The 20999-nt window shown below is 33.9% G+C and overlaps 1 protein-coding gene and 1 long non-coding RNA gene across 3 annotated transcripts in view; one reads left to right on the top strand and one right to left on the bottom strand.

The window, feature by feature from the left end:
- The first annotated feature begins 1200 nt into the window (after positions 1-1200).
- LOC311096823 (uncharacterized protein) overlaps positions 1201-20999 on the top strand; it is a 116828-nt gene continuing 97029 nt past the window's right edge. The window contains exon 1 of the mRNA XM_084136226.1: positions 1201-1258. Coding sequence (XP_083992352.1) covers positions 1238-1258 — 21 coding nt within the window. The 5' untranslated portion in view covers positions 1201-1237. The remainder of the gene's footprint in view (positions 1259-20999) is intronic.
- LOC311096974 lies at positions 4431-12029 on the bottom strand. Of its 2 annotated transcripts, XR_014609178.1 has the most exons (6): positions 11821-11962; positions 11465-11574; positions 11326-11369; positions 10157-10221; positions 8468-8569; positions 4431-4777 (listed from the first exon to the last, which is right to left on the bottom strand). It is a non-coding gene; the product is annotated as an uncharacterized lncRNA (long non-coding RNA). The 2 variants fall into 2 exon arrangements; XR_014609177.1 differs by lacking the exon at positions 8468-8569 and having other exon boundaries at positions 11821-12029.

The raw sequence follows: 20999 nt of genomic DNA, 5'->3' as shown, positions 1-20999 counted from the left end.
TTAAGTCGTGAAACGTTTTTCACGTTAAGTGTTTTAGAATGTATTTTATCCGCGCGCACAATTTGAAAAGACTCCAACGGACACAGACAGAGTGAAAGACTGGGTTTGTTCTCTATCGATCAGGTACTGTAGGGTAGAAGTTATTTCAAACCTTTTCAGCCGGTTCTAGTTTGATTTTTGGATGCTGTGAACATGTTTAGCTAAAGACGGCCACTCCAGTTTAGAATTTATTGTTGTTTCGCAGTTAAAAAGACAAAGATAAATTATTTTATTTATTGATCACCCAGGGTTATCTAATCTAACTATTTGTGGCTTGTGCTTTGAATATATGTTCCCCTGCACTTAGGCATTTTGCACACATTTGCTCATCTTGTGACTTGATTCTGATTTATTTCGTTTTGTATTTTTATTTATTAGCAAGGTATATTCTGTTCTAATTTAATTTAGTAAATGAATTGTTTATTTTTTCGGTGCATCGATGTTGTGCTGTAGCCTACTTAGAGCCTGCTCGCACAGGTAATTTAGACGATTTAATTTGATTTGCATGTGAAATGCAAATCCTGTCTGCAGTGTGGCCTTTCTGGAGTTATTTATGTTATTTCTTAGTTTTATTGATCCAAAATGTTTTTATACATTTTCTGCTATATCTTTGTGTGATTTTCTGTAGGCTACATCGCGGCTTTGAAAAGTTAAAGCCCCGCCCCCAGCCCCATAGGCCTACACATGATTCGACTATTAGTCGACTATAGGCAAGACTTGACTGATTTGACTATGAAAATCCATAGTCGGGGACACCCCTACTAAATATCATATCTGGCCCACACACAACAATCCTAAAACTGGTTTGTCGCACACAGGCCAGATCTGGCCCATGAACAGCAAGCCACGACTCACACTAAAATCGGCTTGATGTGTGTGGGCCAGAGACGGCCCATATAACCTCTGCCGCTGCCAGAACTGAGCCACATGTGCCATAGTTGGCCCAGATGAGGCCCGGATATGTATGCTATCTGGGCTGTGTCTGCGAGAACATGTTTGTTGAGGTTCTGCCTTCAGAGACACAATAATACGCCTGAAATGCGCAAGATATGATGTGACAAGTTGACAACCGAATTGAAAGTGATATTCAGAGTGACTACTCAACCTAAACACCTGCACATTAATGTCATGGAAATGTGTGATGAATTGCACACGCTCATTGTGGTGCTGTGGAAACATCGAGCATGTTTGGAGTCAGATGGTCGACCTATCTTTCATGGTGAGTTGGTATCAAATTTGCTAGATGCCATGTTGTTGCCTGATCGAATTTCTATTTGAAAATGTGCAGCGCAAAATGACAAAAAAAGATTTCGTTTAGGAAATGCATGACAGACGCAGCTGAAAAAAACGCTGCCACACAAAGGAAATTGTGTGTAAGGTGTGATCTGAAAGTAACCTTGATTATTCTGACTCCTTACAGAGCATTAGATCTACTATGATAATGATGCATGGGTTGAACCTCTAAAGGGTGATGGTAACTTTCGTTTGTAAAAAAGAAAAAAAAAGTTTGCTTTGGATATTGTTTTGAAGACCCCAGTAATGGGAATGGAGGGGTTAAACAACGAGTGCCATCGCTCCGTTTGCAGTGAGTAGCCTAGTCCAGGGGTTTTCAAAGTGGGGGCCGCCAGGGGGCGCCAGGGGGGCCGCAGCAAGTTGAAAAAAAAGTGGGAAAAAAAGTAAAAAAAACGTTAAAAAATAAATATTTGCTAATATGAGTATTGTTATCAAATAACATTATAATAATTTGTTGCATAGCCTATCTGAACATTATACTTTTAATGCTAATCTTTTAGAGATGAACTGATTAATCGGCTAGTGACAAGAATTGGCCGATTTTCACGTGATTTTCAGTCTGACATATGCCGATTCAAATGCACTCGGGCGCGCATGAATAACATCGCGCAACATCAGCATCACACATGCACACATAACGCACATGTTGGAAATCTTGTGAATTACGGCCGTTTCAGACCGCGAGCGGCGCGTGAGCAGCGCGAATTTTTTTCGGCGTGCATGTTCAGTGAGTGCATTCACACCGCGAGCAGGAGCAGCGCGTGAGCGTCAAGCAGGAGCGTCGCATGAGCAGTAGTGAAGCGGAGGGTTTCGGCGCTGAGTCTATTTTTGCTGCGCTGCTCACGCTCAATTAAAGTGAAAGCACACTTTTGATGGACAAAATAAATTTGATTTCACACAAAAAGTAGCCTACCTAAAATGCACATAATTTGCATGTATAGTGTGTTTGAACAAGAACTGGATTAGGCTATGTCAGAAAAGAAAATGAAGACAAAAATATTTATAGAAAATGTATCCATTTAAACTTGTTTTTATTAATCAGTTTGGGTAAAAGTGGTGTTTTATTATATATATATATAATATAAAATATTTGTGTGTGCTGTAAAGTGGTTAGAAAAAATGAAATCAGAATCGGCTAAAATCTGTATCGACAGGTCAAACTCAATGAAAAATCGGAATCTGCCTTGAAAATTGTAATCGGTGCATCTCTATAATCTTTCTGATTGGCTGGTATCAAACACCATCACATAATCTGATGTTCACTAGATGTTTTATTTATTTATTTCTACACGTGCCGTAGTATTGTCGATGGGTTCAATAACACATCCTAAGGGGGGCCTTGGCCAGAACCTAGTGGTATTTGGGGGGCCTTGGCATGGAAAAGTTTGGGAACCCCTGGCCTAGTCTATTATTTCCTGTACCCACACTGTAAAAAATTTCTAACCTCTCCAAGTCAAAATTGTCTAGTGACTGGTCACATCTAAATTTTTAAAGTGGCCCAAGTGCAATTCTTGTTGCAATAGTCTGTTAACATTGGCGCAATGAGAAATAATCAGACTATCAGACTAACTGAAAAATTTAGATGTGATCAGTCACTAGAAATTTTTGACTTGGGGATGTAATTTTTTTTTTGCAGTGCATGTTAACGGGTTAGATCGGTCGTGGTCAAAACGAACACAGATTGACATGAAAATGTAGTAAGTAGGCTACATCCCAGCTAGAAATTTTTTGTTCTAAAAATGTTCTAAGAACATTAGCATGTATTGTTCTATAAATGTTTTCAGCGGCTAGTTTTAGTTTTGTTCTCAGAATGTTCTTTTAAAAGTTTGGAGAACATTCTTTAAAAACATTATTAAAATGTTTAGTAGTAACATTCTTTTAACATTATTCTCTAACGTTCTTAGAAAGTTTTCAGCGGCTAGTTTTAGTTTTGTTCCCAGAATGTTCTTTTAAAAGTTTGGAGAACATTCTTTAAAAACATTATTAAAATGTTTAGTAGTAACATTCTTTTAACATTATTCTCTAACGTTCTTAGAAAGTTTTCAGCGGCTAGTTTTAGTTTTGTTCCCAGAATGTTCTTTTAAAAGTTTGGAGAACATTCTTTAAAAACATTATTAAAATGTTTAGTAGTAACATTCTTTTAACATTATTCTCTAATTTTCTCAGAACGTTTTCAGCGGGTAGTTTTATTTGTGTTCCCAGAATGTTTTTTTAAATGTTTAGAGAACATTTTCTAAAAACATTATTAAAATGTTTAGTAGTAACATTTTTATAACATTATTCTCTGACGTTCTTATAATGTTTTTAGCGTGTAGTTTTATTTTTGTTCCCAGAATGTTCTTATAAATGTTCGGATAACATTTTTTTAAAAACATTATTAAAATGTTTAGTAATAACGTTCTTATAACATTATTCTCTAATGTTCATAGAACGTTTTCAGCGGGTAGTTTTATTTTTGTTCCCAGAATGTTTTTTTAAATGTTTAGAGAACATTTTCTAAAAACATTATTAAAATGTTTAGTAATAACATTCTTATAACATTATTCTCTAACGTTCTTATAATGTTGTAAGCGGATAGTTTTATTTTTGTTCCCAGAATGTTCTTTTAAATGTTCGGATAACATTATTTAAAAACATTATTAAAATGTTTAGGTGTACCATTCTTACAACATTATTCTCTAACGTTCTTAGAAAGTTTTCAGGGGGTGTTTTTATTTTTGTTCCCAGAATGTTCTTTTAAAAGTTCAGATAACATTTTTTTTTACAACATTATAAAAATGTTTAATAATAATATTGTTAGAACATTATTTCTCCTAAAAGGTAGGATAACATTCTCTAAGAACACTCTAAAAATGTTTTGTGATGATGACCTTCTATAAATGTTTAATCATAACATTTTTAGAACATTATCCCTTTATTCTTATAAAGTTTTTAGCAGGAAGTTTTATTTTTATTCTTAGAACGTTCTTCTAAAAGTTAGGATAACATTCTCTAAAAATACTCTTAAAAATACTACTTAACATTCTTATAAATTTTTTAGTGGGAAGTTTTATTTTTGTTCCCAAAATGTTCTCTTAAACATAAAAAATGCTTAGCTATAACATTGTTAAAACATACAATTTTATTAATCTCTAAAATAAAACAAAAATCTAACAGGTTTATGAATGGCATTCACATAAATTATTAGAAGTTCTGCGTACAGTAGATGCCCAACATTAAATGAAGAACTCAGTAAAGTCCAATGTGCAATCACACGTCTTGACTGCTGTTTGCTCAGAGCGCTCATCATCAGTCTTTGGTTGTCTTGGTTCTTGCAGAAAAAGAATAAAGTCATCTGCATTAATAGGTGTTCTACTGTTCTTCTCTTCTTCTTTTTCAGCTGCTATCCCAGTTAGCAGAATTGAGCTCCATTCTCTGTGTGCATGGTAGAGTTTTTCCTCATAGCCTATAAAAGAAGATCATGCAACAGTGTAAACAAAAATAATACAAATACATATTACATATTAAGATCACAAGCAATATTGACTTTGAAAACTTTCAAAATTAGCCAGCCTAATTATTAATCAGAAATTAATTAGATTAGTTTATTTAAAAGTATAAATATGATACCTTATGAGTATCTATTTTGTTTCTGTAATTTAAAACATATACTTAATCCATTATATACATGTTAAAGGGATACTCCACTTTTTTTGGAAATAGGCTCATTTTATAACTCCCCCAGAGTTAAACAGTTGAGTTTTACCGTTTTCGAATCCATTCAGTCGAGTTTCTGATATTTAGAAGAATGTCAGTAACCAGACAGTTTCTGGTCTCATTGACTTCCATAGTATATATTTTTTCCTACTATGGAAGTCAATGAGACCAGAAACTGTCTGGTTACTGATATTCTTCCAAATATCAGAAACTCGGCTGAATGGATTCGAAAACGGTAAAACTCAACTGTTTAACTCTGGGGGAGTTGTAAAATGAGCCTATTTCCAAAAAAAGTGGAGTATCCCTTTAATAACACAACTAGAGGCTAAATTATTTTAACAAACTACAAACTTGGCTTGAGAAGTGTGAACCTCGAACTCAGGTAGCCTTGAGCACAGCTGCAGCATGTCACAGCACTGCCCACGATGCTTTTGCTCTGATGTAACAGCTCATTTTCATCAGTTATATTGTCTATGGATTGTTACATTTCTTACAGATTTCTGCTTGTTTTAAATCAGATACAGATAAAGTAGTACTGCATTTGAGATAGAACAATTTCTAGTGTGATTTAATCATACCTGTGAATCGTCTCTTTGCTATTAGCTAAGCTGTAAGTTTTAGTTACTTCAAAAGCAGAAAGAAAAATATGCTATAACTTCTGTTTCTTATTGAGAAATCACAGGACAGTGTTGACACTAGAGCCCGACCGATATGGATTTTTGGGCGCCGATGCCGATACCGATAAAAAAAAAGCCAGATACCGATATATCGGCCGATATTATTTATGTGTATATTATAATACAGTAGCAATATTATTTATGTGTATTATAGTACAGTAAGTTTGGACACACTTTCCAATTGGTGTGTACAAACTTTTGATGGGTACTGTATAGAATACACAGTATAAACAGAATAAATATATAAACGTTTTGCAATGATCACTCAAATGTGGTGATCAAACACTTGTGTGACAAAGATATGTAATGGAGGCAGGGTGAATGATAGAATGAGAATTTGAGCTGTAACCAAGCTAGTTTGCATTGCATTTTATATTATATTATATTCTAAATACTGTTGCATAATCTTCACTAAGGACTTTGTCTTTTAATTTAGTCACGTTATTTAAAACATAACTTGTATCAATAAATATATCAAAAGTGTCACTGACAAAACCTTATCTTCTATTTTTAATCTTAATTTCTCTAATATCTACCAGTGGAGGAAGAACTCAGATCTTTTTAGTAAAGTAAAATTAATAATATCATAATGAAAACGTTTATAATTACATATGTACAGTAGTTTTATACTATTTTAAATAAGTAGTAAGCAAAATGTACTAAACGTGAAACTAGGCTGGACCCGAATATTAGAATATTCGTTCGGTGGGTTGGTATTCGATTTGAAAATTTGACATTCGTTTTTTTTTTTTTTTCACATCTGGGATCCCCCGCGAAACGGTTCTCATTCGCGCTTGAATAAGGCCGGCGACACACTGACTGCGTGGCATGGCCGTTTTTATTTCGGCTCCCATGTTAACAGGTTGGAGTTTGCACACTGCCTGCGTGAGACGCGTCTCTCAGGCGCGGCTCGAGCCACGCGGAAAACGCATGCAAGCTAGAAATAGAACTGTCTTACAGTTAGGCTGCAAGTGTTCCAGCAACGGGAGTGTTCTCTGGCTAGAGCGCAGAACAGCGGAGTTTGTATGGACGAAGTGCATGTCTGAGCTTGTGTTTTGGGTTAAGCTGTGTTGCTTTGACATTGTGGAAAATGGAATAATAGAAACAAAATGTATTAGCCTTTTTACCCGTTATTATCAATCTAAATTAATCTCGTTTTTTAATTTAACTTAATTTCGTTTTTCTTTATTTAAATTTCGTATTTCTTTATTTAAATTTAGTTTTATTTCTTTATTTAAATTTCGTTTTTCTTTATTTAAATTTCGTTTTTCTTTATTTAAATTTCGTTTTCTTTATTTAAATTTCGTTTTTCTTTATTTAAATTTCGTTTTCTTTATTTAAATTTCGTTTTTCTTTATTTAAATCTACCCTTTACTGTGTCAGTAATTTTGTTAGTCAGAAAAATATTAGACTACCTTAAAAGTATTGCTTAATTTAACAGACCTGTGTGTGTGCGTTTTATATCACTAATGCAGTGTCCATTCTCGGACGCATTCTCTGCCTGTGAGGTGCGCCGCTTCCCGCTCGCGCTGTTCTGTAGTTTACTAAAAGTGTATTAATTCTGAACGTGTCGCGTCTGGCGTGTCCATCTGGCTACTCTTAATGCAAAATGGCCCTATATAAAGTGTTATAATTACATAAATTATTGGAATATTGCTTGATGTTGTAACGTAGCAGAATGAGCTTTAACACTGTGTCTACATGGACGCGGCCGTTATTTTTTTGCCACTTTTGCCTGTTCTTTGTGACAGCTTTTAGGTGCTTTATTGGCAGCGCCATCCTTATAAATCACTGCACGCTGCATTTTTTTTAAATATTAACTTATCGGCCATTATAAATGCCGATACCGATAGTTAGGAAAATGCCTAATATCGGCCGATAATATCGGCCCGCCGATATATCGGTCGGGCTCTAGTTGACACTAACTTTTTGTGCTCCAGTAGGTTTCTGTGTGCGCACAATCTGCATGTTAAATGTGAGCTACTGTCTGTGCATATGAAAGCTTGTTTCCGCCATGGAATACAATTTTTAAAAAAGGTAATTGCGAATTACAATTCAAACTTTTTTTTCTCAGAAGTGCGAGATATAAACTCGCAATTGGCCGTTTGAAAGTCAGAATCACAGGATAAATTAGTAAAACCTGAGAAAAAAAAGCAATTCTGGCTTATTTTTTTTTGCTGTCGTTTCTATATGAGAACATTAATGCACTTCATCAATACAGCTGCTCTGAGAGTCACTTCAGCAGCATTTTAGCTTCATTTGAGAAAAACTATCATCATATCATAAAACACAGAGAAACTCAAAGGTCTACACGGCAATCCGTCAAATAAAAGTTTGGTTTAACCTTTGAAGAACGTTTTGCTTAAATCATTACATTTTAAATAATTGGTTATAGCAATTTAATTAAACCATTCAAATGGAATCAAGAAAACAAAAAAAAAATTACTTTTGGGAGATGCGAGAGCGAAGTAGTCCAGTGATAATTAACAGGCAGCCATGGTTAATGCAATTTGCAAAGACCCGCCCCCTTTAGTTACTGTTGCTATGTCCAACAAGCCATGGCGCTCTCACGCCACACATCATGTTGTCACGCAATGAAAAATACATTGCAGATCACAGAAAAAACGCTGAAACGTTTAAACGCAGAGACAAGACAGAGCAGGTTACTTTTGATATGAAAGTTGAAACAAAGTCTCAACGTTTAATTTGTGTAATTTTTTTAGAAAAAAATATTTTTGGTAAAATAAAAATGTAAAAAATACCTGTCAATCAAACTCCCTCGAAGGGTGAATTCTGAGGGGAGTAAAAAAGACAGCTCACAATTCTGATATTTTCTTGCAATTGTGTGTTCTTGCCTCACAATTCTGAGAGAAAAAAAACAACTGTAATTTTACTGATGGAAACAGACAGTAAAAAAGTGGACTTCAAAGATTTCTTATTCTGTAGCTCCCTGTGGGATTTTTTTGACAAGTCCATAAAAATGCATCCATCCATGATAAAAGTACTCCACACGGCTCTGGCAGGTTAATAAAGGCGAAAGGTGAAGCGAAGTGATGCGTTTGTGTAAGAAACATATCCATATTTTATATTTTAGGGCTGGGAATCGATTAAAAAAAGTAACTGATTATTTACACAATTTGCTGTAATTAAATGCAATTAATTGCATTTCCCCCAAGCTTGTAATCATCAATATTTAAACTTAGAATAACCTAATTAAACAACAAAAAGGAAAAAAAGGAACAGAAAATAGCCCTGTATTAAAATAATATTAAACATCAATATATCAATATATTATTATTTTCAATAATCAATCAACATAATAAATTTAACAATTTATTATTATAAATTTTTTTTTCTAATTATCAAAATAAAACATAGTCCTACAAAGCTATTATTACAAGAGCATGTGATCAGAGCAGGTAATTTTACCATTGTTGTCAGCATGACTATACCAGCTCAGTAGGGCTATTTCACAGAAGTCTACTACTGAGAAATTTCACGTTATTTGACTTTGCTTTTCCAGTGCGTGATCGGTACATGATTGGAGCGTTTGGGCCGTTAACGACAGAGCAGAACGTGCAGCGCAAACACGGAGCAGAACATTGAGCAAAGAGCTCAATGTTTGCTCAGTGTTGTGTGTGTGTGTCAGTGCGCCGACACACACACACGGAATGGAGAGCGCGGAGCGGAAAAGACCCGCTCATGAAAGCTGCGCGAGAATAAAACCTGATCGCCAAACACGGAGGGGCGGGACGGCATATTTTGCAGCCTTTTCCGCAACAGGAAGTCATTAAAATGAGGCAAAAAAAGTGCTGCGTTAATTGCATTTTTTTTATAAACTCGTTAAGCATCTCAAATTAATCGCGAAGATTAACGTGTTAATTCCCCCAGCCCTACCATATTTATAATTTTATCGACTTAAATAACTAGCTTCCAGCAGACAGCCATATGCAAGTCAAATTACGCCCAAAGAGTTAGTCAACGCATCGATACGCATATGCGCCTGCAAGGCTACGCATCACTACACTTCGGCCGCCATATGCGTCTATGAGTAGAAAAATGTGTCGTCCCAGTTTTTGATACGCGACGCACCGTTGTATGCAATACTATGCGTTGTTGGTGGGGGCAAAAGTGCAAGTTGCTTGCGTCCGACGTGTTGACTATAAAAGGCTCTTGTCGGTGCATGACATAGGAGTAGCATAAGCTTTGACGGCTCTCGCGGTTCAAACAAACAGGGCTAGGCAATAAATTCAAGCTCCTCCCACATTTCTCTTTATATGATTCTCTTTAATGATAATTTTTCTAAAAATCTCTGTGGAAAGAAAGTCAGATATAAATCTGGGACAGATATAAATCTGGCACGAGGGAGAAAAAAATAGATCATTTTTATTTTGGAGTGCATTGTGCGTTTAAAATTGACTACGGTTTTATAAAATGCAGTGGATACTTACTAGTGATGGACTTGTTTCTCTGTTGGTGCCTGTTCTGCTCCGTAAACATTGGTCCAATGCTTGATCTTAAGAAAATGTAAAAAGTGTGTTAATGTGTGTTAACAGACTATTGATCTGGGTGACATAGGACCATTTTTTATGTTTTCCTTAAGTGTTAGGCTATATAAATCTGGAGAACCCTTACTAACATTAACCATGGTTTTGCAACACTAACTAAATGGTAATAAATTATTGTAATCAATCCACCATAAAAATATTGTTTCTACACTTTACTATAATAAAAACCATGGTTAATTTAGCAAAGGACCCTGGGAACATGTCCTAAAAAGAACAGCTCATCCAAAAAATAGACTCTCTATCGTTATTTACCGGTACTCCATGTTGTTCCAAAACTGTATGAATTTATTTTGTATAACCTTAATTAAGATATCTTGAGAAATGACTTCACTGTTTGTTTGGTTTTTTTTCATAAAATGGGTTCCAATGTTGTTTAATTCCCAACATTCTTGTATTTCAGAGAAGTAAGTCATACAGGTTTGAAAATAATTTCATTTTGAAAGGACATTTATGTTATGTATAAAGACACAATGTTCTCAGTTCACTCATTGTAAAGCTCCTATGCTGAGGTTTATTTTATTTTATTTTTTCAAAATGTTGCAAGTAAAATGTTCTAATTGTGTTAACTTGTCACATTAGAAGAACGTTTTTTGAAGAACATTCAACATCTCATCTCTCAATGATATCCTCAAAACATTTCCCTAACGTGACAGAGAGAATGTTCTTCTTTTGTTATCATGAAACATTGGGACAATGTTATATTGAGATCATTGTACAACTTTAACTTTAGCAACATTCCCAAAATATGCTCAAAATGTTGCAAGTAGAATGTTCTTCTTTTGTTATCATGAAACATTGGGAACATTTGTTTCCATAAAATGGGTTCCAATGTTGTTTTATTCCCAACATTCTTGTGTTTCACAGAAGTCATACAGGTTTGAAAATAATTTCATTTTGAAAGGACATTTATGTTTGGGTCAGCTAGGCCCATAAAAACTCATATCAAGAAGACAGGTACAATTTTGACTGGAGGGTTTGGACCAGTGTGCCTTTGAGCAGAGTTTACATGTTCTGCCTCTATTTCACGTGTATTTTACTATGACAATACTCACCGCAACTGAAGATCATGTGGCTGGATAATTTATTCCCAAAATTCCTGGATAATGGGAAACACACACATACAGCAATATTATTAGCTATTTGTATTTACTTACTAAAAGAGACATAAAAAGCTTGCAAATTTTTACTCACCAGCTCAAAAACATATTATGATGATGACTCATCATTTTGACGGTAACGTTAGGCCGATATCCCGCGATCATTCAAAAGCCTAGTTTTCATAGTGTGGTTCGAGTTCCTCTCTGTATAAAGACACAATGTTCTCAGTTCACTCATTGTAAAGCTCAGACTATGCTGAGGTTTATTTTTATTTATTTTTATCAAAAACTAACTTAGCTGACAATATTTAGCCTAACGTTACACATGCAGCCTGAAACATTGACATAATATCGATATTGCTCTAGTCGCATTTAAAATTAGCTTCTCAATTTAACACACTATATTTTGATGTAGCAGAATGTATTTTTATATAAAATAAAGTTATTTACCTTCCGCAGATTGCAATATGTCCGTTACACGTAGGCTACGTTGTTAAAATTCGTTGTCCATTTACATCCCGCAACTCGCTCAAAATAAAAATGTAACAGTACGATGCAAAATAATCCATGTTTTAAACAATGTAAAAGCCACAGAACCGAAGGAGGCTAGTAGGCTACTGAAGATCCTCCCGAGCAGCAGCAGCGCGCACACACACACAGACTCTAACAGACGAATATTCAAACTTCAAACTTGACCAGTAAAAGGCGCGCATAGCTGCCATTGGCCAGATTCCTGGATGACAGTCTGAATAGCCAATCATGCTCAAAACAACTCGAAGAGACAGCCAATAATGTGGTAACATTGCAATTACAGGAAAAGATTACATGTTTTAAAAGAAAGAATATGAAAAAAATGTGCACGGCTATTTATTTAGTTGTATTTGTAAGATGGCTGTTATATTTAATCAATTGGTTAAATGGTGTCTTCATTGCAGTGCATGATAAAAAAAAATAAACTTACAATAACATATAAATAATAATAATAAATTACACAAATAATATATACCATGTATAACAACATATATTTACCACTGCTCTGCCAAACAGCAGTTTAAAAGAGCAAACATATTATATATTAAACAGAGCAAACATTGCATATGTAGGCTATTCATATACAATTCTGTATACCTACCTACATGAAAAACTAATGGATTGGTATCATGGTAACATTAGAGTTACATTCATGTGACCCATAATGATCCTTTTGCACTTTAACAAAATATTGACCTTTCCTTTAGAAACACTCTTATGCCTAATAATGTCAACTTGCTTTTCACCCTGTGTGGCACTGTTACACAACCTGTTGGTTTATAGGGTAAATCCTCTGTCCAACACAACACTTTGGTAACATTGGCATAATTCTATACAAGTTGCAACATATACCCCGGGTTTCACAGGCAAGGTTTAAGCCTGTAGTCCCAGACTAAAATGCACGTTTGAGCTGTTTTACCTGAAAGCAACTTGCACTGACATATCTTAAAATATGTCAGTGCCATTGTTTTGTCTCAAGATGCACACCAGTAATGTTTCTTTTTCTTTTTTCTAAGGCACATTTTTAAAAGCTAATTAAATGCACTAAGGCCTAATCCTGGCTTAATCTAAACTCTGTGAAACCGGGTCTGGGTTAGAAATTAAGGGTTAAGGTTAACCCTAACCCTAACCCTTGTCTACAGACTTTTATTTAACAGCATGGATACTCCAAGGTGTTGACTGCAGTGGTTAGGCCTTTAGCGTTGATACAGGATGAATAACTTCTTACTGTGACAGTCTGTAATGTATTTTAGCAAAGAGTGTTTGTATGGATTGTCCCTAATTAAGCTAGAGCTATTGGTGCATTCAAGTCATGTCATAAAGATCGTATTTACAAGTTGAACGCCACCACAATGATGAGAATATGAGTAGGAAGCTCAGGATTTTCTTTAACCCCGATCTTGAAGAGTTAGGGGTGTGTCAGTGGGAAACATTGTGGGATACCACTATACTTAGGTATTTAGCAGTGACAATGAAGTAAGCTAATGCCTGCACAAAATATGATAGCATTAATATATAACAGTATAATATGTGATGATAAAGTTTACAGTGGCTTCATTAATTTAAAACATTAAACAAAATTGTAAAACCTCATGAATACAAACTTCCCAGGAGGACTTAAATGCACCATATGTTCCATCGTGAACCCTGTTGGCCTGCTGTCTGACCAGCAAGCTCAATTTAACAATAATTGTGTAGTTTGATTGCTAAATGTTACATTTAAAATGTTCTAGTTTTGTTAACACGTCACAATACAAGATTTTTTTTTAAAAACACTCATCATCTCAGGTCTCAGTGATATACTCAAAACATTTTACGAACGTTGATTTGATAATGTTCCTCCTGTTATTATGGAACATTGTGCCAATGTTTTACTGAGAACATTATATAATCTGTTATCTCAACAACATCCTCAAAACATCCTTAAAATGTTGCAATTAAAATGTTCTAATTGTGTTAACACATAACATTACAAGAACGTTTTATAAAGAACATTCAACATCTCATCTCTCAATGATATCCTCAAAACATTTTCCTAATGTGACAGAGAGAATGTTCTTCTTTTGTTATGACAAAACATTGGGACAATGTTATATTGAGATCATTGTACAAACTTTAACTTTAACAACATTCCCAAAATATCCTCAAAATGTTGCTAGTAGAATGTTCTTCTTTTGTTATCATGAAACATTGGGACAATGTTATATTGAGATCATTGTACAAACTTTAACTTTAGCAACATTCCCAAAATATGCTCAAAATGTTGCAAGTAAAATGTTCTAATTGTGTTAACTCGTCACATTAGAAGAACATTTTATAAAGAACAATAAACATCTCATCTCTCAATGATATCCTCAAAACATTCTACAAATGTGACAGAGAGAACGTTCTTCTTTTGTTATGACAAAACATTAAGACAACGTTATTTTGAGATCATTGTACAAACTTTAACTTAAACAACATTCCCAAAATATGCTCAAAATGTTGCAAATAAAATGTTCTAATTGTGTTAACTCGTCACATTAAAAGAACGTTTTATAAAGAACAATAAACATCTCATCTCTCAATGGTATCCTCAAAACATTTTCCTAATGTGACAGAGAGAATTGTTCTTCTTTTGGTTTTATGAAACATTGGGACAATGTTATATTGAGATCATTGTACAAACTTTAACTTTAATAACATTCCCAAAATATGCTCAAAATGTTGCAAGTAAAATGTTCTAATTGTGTTAACTCGTCACATTAGAAGAACGTTTTATGAAGAACATTCAACATCTCATCTCTCAATGATATCCTCAAAACATTTTCCTAACGTGACAGAGAGAACGTTCTTCTTTTGTTATGACAAAACATTAAGACAACGTTATTTTGAGATCATTGTACAAACTTTAACATTAACAACATTCCCAAAATATGCTCAAAATGTTGCAAGTAAAATGTTCTAATAGTGTTAACTCGTCACATTAAAATAACGTTTTATAAAGAACATTCAACCTCTCATCTCTCAATGATATCCTCAAAACATTTTCCTAACGTGACAGAGAGAATGTTCCTCTTTTGTTTTTATGAAACATTGGGACAATGTTATTTTGAGATCATTGTACAAACTTTAACTTTAACAACATTCCCAAAATATGCTCAAAATGTTGCAAGTGGAATGCTCTTCTTTTGTTATCATGAAACATTGGGACAATGTTATATTGAGATCATTGTACAAACTTTAACTTTAACAACATTCCCAAAATATGCTCAAAATGTTGCAGGTAAAATGTTCTAATTGTGTTAACTCGTCACATTAGAAGAACGTTTTATAAAGAACAATAAACATCTCATCTCTCAATGATATCCTCAAAACATTTTCCTAACGTGACAGAGAGAACGTTCTTCTTTTGTTATGACAAAACATTAAGACAACGTTATTTTGAGATCATTGTACAAACTTTAACTTTAACAACATTCCCAAAATATGCTCAAAATGTTGCAAGTAAAATGTTCTAATTGTGTTAACTCGTCACATTAGAAGAACGTTTTATAAAGAACATTCAACATCTCATCTCTCAATGATATCCTCAAAATATTCTATAAATGTGACAGAGAGAATGTTCTTCTTTTGTTTTTATGAAACATTGGGACAATGTTATATTGAGATCATTGTACAAACTTTAACTTTAACAACATTCCCAAAATATTCTCAAAATGTTGCAAATAAAATGTTATAATTTTGTTAACTCGTCACATTAAAATAACGTTTTATAAAGAACATTCAACATCTCATCTCTCAATGATATCCTCAAAACGTTTTCCTAACGTGACAGAGAGAACGTTCTTCTTTCGTTATAATGAAACATAGGGACAATGATATTTTGAGATCATAGTACAACTTGTTATTTCAGAAACATTCCCAAAACATCTTTTGAATGTTGCAGTTAAAATGTTATATCTTAGTTTTCATATAACGTTATAGGAACATTTTTTTAAATGAGAAAACATCCTTAAAATGTTCGGTAAACATTACATTCAAATGTTTTCTTTAGAACATTAACCAAACTTGTAGGGAATGTTAGCGAAAGTTCTGAGAACGTTCCCTGCTAGCTGGGATGTTTAAATGTTTTGCTACTTGTTTGTGTCGTGGAACTTCTTAATACGAATACAATACTTAATCTGACTTCTTCACCACGGACAACTTAAACAACTTGCAGTTGTTAAAAATAAAAGCTACAGTATCTTGAGATAATTCCCTGAATTCCCTGAATACTTACAATACAATACTTCCCTGAAGTAAGGTGACGGCGTCCCGTCAAGAAGCCACTGCCACTTCCTCAATCACACTTGAGCTGTTTCTGCTGCTGTCTTTTGAGCGTATAGGATCTTTAGTCTGCTTCTGTTCCTCAGCTGCGCAGCATTTCCCTGTCACGACTCCCAAGTTACTCTTTGTAGAAATGAAGTTTTATTCACGGCCGGGAGATCACTGGCCACAACCAAGTGAGTCTCCTGAATAGATAGATAGCCTATGTACATTTAAACGTGAATACATCTGTGAAAGAGTGCGCGCCTGTACTGTATATACAAATAGAATCGCAATGCTGACAACTCTTAGTACTTTTTTTTTAAAATAAAAGATTCTGATAATAAAAATAGATTGATTTTAAAAAATAAAATTACGAATAAATGTTGTTTGTGCGGAACAGCGGCGAATCAGTTGCGCTCTGCAAACGCAGCATAATATCGCGCATACACACTGCAACACACACCGCATAGACTACACTGGAAACGTTTATGTCTATAGTGAAACAAAAACAACCGTCGTCACATTTGATTAGATTAGATACTTTTATTCATCCCGAAGGAATTTATACAATATTTGTGTGTTGGAGAAAGCAGCTCAAGAAAAGCCTGATTCCCCACGGCACATCAAACCATGAAGTTATGAAAATCTGACACTTCTTGTTCAAATTAAAACAATGTCGGTGTAGTGACAAGGCTAATGAGACGACTGAAGAGTTTTAATGAACATTCAGAACAAAACTGACTTTAAAGGAAGTCTAAATTATTGGATTTTGAATATTGCTAACATGGTTTAAGTACTGTGAAATTCTATGAACAGTGGGTTAGATAATAATAATAAAAAATAATAAACCCAAAAATCTAGGTATTGAGTATGAAAATGTTTTTAACATTTTACAAAGTTTAGGTTTATGTTAATTTATGTTGTAGTTAGATTAGAATAGATTAGTGTTAGACATGTTAACTAAAAGGAGTAGAGTTTGTTTTTACATTCTGGAATAATGGGGAAAAAATGATGGGTGGGTTTTTAGGCTTGTGATTCTGTTGACTATTACTTGTTTCTGTTTCAGCTCAGCTGGTTTTTGGATTGATGGTAAGGGAGATGGAAGTTTATAAGTGAGATTTAAAAAAACTGCGTAAAAGCAGCAAGCCGTTTTACAAAATAAATCATACTGGCTAAATGGAGAATCATACTAAATACCATAACTGTATTATATACTGACCTAATATAATAATGTCTCCTGTTTTGTCTCCTTTATCTCTCTTTCTACACAGAAGCTCAAAGGGGATTGAGTGGATCCTGGAGACGGACGCCTTCTCCTTCAGTTTCTGATCCTTGGATTTTCAAGCCTTTCCTTGCTCCTTATTTTTAATAAACCTTTTATAATCATTAAACTTCCCTGTGTTGGTCTTTGTTAAAAAGTGCAGATACACCACGTTGATGTGCGTGATTTCCAGCACCTGTTTAGGAAAGTGTCAGGTTGACTCAGCATTTATTGTTTATTGCAGATACACATTCAGGTTTGGTCTAGTGATTCATTCTGATGTTTCACACATCATAATCAGAGAGTTCTTGTGACGCGTGATATCGACAGAAACTTTTTCTCTCTAGAAAGATGCATGCATATTTGTCTAACAGCAGAATAGTCACCAAATTCAATGTTTGTTCATACTGAGCATGTTTTGAATTAATCTCTGTAATGAAGCTTTACAGAACTGTATGATTTAACACTGATAATAATTATATGATGTTTTATTAATATATACAAATTTGCTTTGTCTAGTCGAAATAGTCTCTGAGTAACTGAGAGAAATGCAAAAAGTGTTGCAACTGTCCCCGGTCTCCCCTAGTTATACTAGGTTATTAGATATTATATTAATTTCCTAGTTAAAGATCACCTCCCATATTAAAAAAACCTGCATGGTTCATATACAGCAATCATATATCTTCCTTACTTAAATCGGTCAGAATTACCTTCTGTGTTTCATATAAGGCCAATACATGTCCTATATAAAATCAGACTGATTATGGCCACTTTCATACTAAATAGCACACATACAACTTGTAGGGGATTTTTGCGTTATATATGAATACTGTTAAAAGACTTATATGAGTTTTACATGACAGAAGTATGCAAATGTGTATGGTATTAGTAGATATTTATAAAACTCATATAAAATTCATATATAAATCATTTAAAGTTCTTATATTGAATCATATGCTAGTCAAATTAAAGTCATATAGAATTTATACACGTTTTGTGTCATTTTGTTTATGTGTTTCATACAGATTTCATGTTTTGATGACCAACATCTGATTCACTTATTTGCAGTTGGCAAAATTTTAAAGGGATACTCCACTTTAAAATGAAAATTCTGTCATCATATACTCACCCTCATGTTGTTTCAATCCTTTATTAATTTCTTTCTTCTGCTGAACAGAAAGGAAGATATTTAGAAGAATGTCAGTAACCACAGTGTCTGGTCTCATTGACTTCCATTAGTATATTTTTTTCCTACTATGGAAGTCAATGGGACCAGAAACTGTCTGGTTACTGATATTCTTCTAAATATCTTCCCTTCTGTTCAGCAGAAGAAAGAAATTCATACAGGATTGAAACAACATGAGGGTGAGTATATGATGACAGAATTTTTATTTTAAAGTGGAGTATCCCTTAAAAAATTGTACAGTGCAGAAGCCGGTTCGAGGATTACTAGCTGTCAGAATATCACTGACCTTTATGAAGACTGTTAATTTTCCTACAGGATTTGAAAGAGCAGTTATAAAGCAATGACATTGTAAGACCGTGCATTTACATTAATTGTGAACTGTCTGGGCCTGTTGTTTGTGAACAAATCATAACATATTATTGCAAATGAACAAAGTTGAGTCAAATATGTTTCTAGAACAGTGATTAAAATGTTGAAAATTGGCTGGAATATGTTTTTCTATATGAACTCTGGTGGTGATTGTAAGGGAAATTTTACATTTAGATGTGTTCTTTTTATTTAGATGTGTTCTTAACTCTTAGATGTGTTTTTACGTATAGATGTGTTCTTTTACTCCTAGATGTGTATCACTTGTATTAACATTGAACATTTAACATTGAACATGTATTTGTACTCATGAAGCATTATTAAAGATATATAACCAAGCTTTTAGAAAATGCATAAGTTAGGACAAGCTTGCAGGAACAAAATGTTTTGGGTGATAGACGGCTTAGTAGAAATAGACTGTGTACAACAAAATGTCAAAGTGACCTATTGTACTTCAAGTGTGAAAAGTATGTGCGCAGCTTTGATAAAGTTAAAGATAGACAAAATGTGTGAAAAGGAGCTGCTAAAAACAGGAAACTTCTGCAGACATGGTAATTGTTCTGTCTAAGATAAAATTGATGTTAGATAGGAGGTCTTGAACAAAGATATTTCATTTTAAGGTAACCAAGGCGATCTTTTGAGACAGATGCAGCTATCAGGATGTATTGGGGGTATATAATCATGACAAGGGGAACTAACCTTGCCCTTCCATATCAGACTCTGACTGATGTGTGAACTGCCTTTCTTGCAAGAAATAAAGATCTTTATAACTTTTGAAATCTCCAGCTGTTTTCCAATTATTATTTAAAGTCGTGAAAGTAATTTCCACGACATGATGCACTCTAAAAACTTTTAATATGACTTGTGTTTGGTGAAACAAAACACATACACTGTATAAACTGAGTAAATGTAAGTAAAACTAATTAAATAGATCTGAGTAACTGCATTTGGTACATTAACAAATAAAATTGAGTAGAAATAATTGTGGGGGAAACATTTAAAAACAAATATTTATGAGTAATATTAACTGTTTATTTGCCAGTAATATTAACTTTTTTATTTCCTCTAAACCTTTGTAAAAAATATTCCATACAACCACCAGTATAACTACATGACATTGGCCTTTATTGTCGATGAGTAGCCTACAGCAATACAGCATATTCTATACTATTTTTAACACATATAGCCTACAATATTGCCTACATTTAAACTCATGTAAGAAACATTTTCGAAGTAAAACTTAAACATTTAGGCCTAAACATTCAAGTAATTCAAGTGTAATCAACCGGTCTGTTATCCAGTATCCACCGGATCAGCGCTGGTTCCCATCCCGGAGATGGACTCGCCTCTGCGGGGGAAACCTCTAACTTTACACCGCCGTCCTGCGTCACTCACAGCCGAAAGATGCTGCGACGCGACTGACTCCATAACCTGCCAATAAACAAACAGTGAGCATTGTTTTAATTGAGTAAACTTAAATTCTTATGCGTGTTAAATATTAATAATATTGATTTTATGTAAGTAATATTTGTGGTTCCTGAAACAGATCAGTTTAATTATCCATTCTCAAATATGGTGATGGAAATTTCACAAATATATTAGCTCAGTGTATTTTAAATAAATAATTGGTTAGTCAAATACTAAATTATTTTAGTGAAAAACTTCAAACTTAAATATAACTGTAAATTTCAGACAAAATTAATTGTTGGAGTTTTAGTCAGTTATTTTGGTATGTTCAACTCAAACTATCAAGTAAATGATATTCAGAGATTTTATTAAGTGAATAAAGTTAATTATTGCTGTGATATTTACTATAAGCCGCTGAATTATTTTTTAGATTTTTTAGAATTTATTTTTTATTTTACCCATAAGAATCACTTCGACATTTAGGAAAGTTTTATGCTTGTAGGTTAAGAATAGAACTGATAAAGTTTAGAGAAATTGTCACAAATGAAATGAAATCTGGTGATGCAGGATTTAAAATGAAAATTAAAA

Source organism: Abramis brama, assembly GCF_963993115.1.
Source record: "Abramis brama genome assembly, chromosome: 15".
Taxonomy (NCBI): Eukaryota; Metazoa; Chordata; class Actinopteri; order Cypriniformes; family Leuciscidae; genus Abramis; species Abramis brama.
This window is presented reverse-complemented; position numbering and strand designations above follow the sequence as displayed.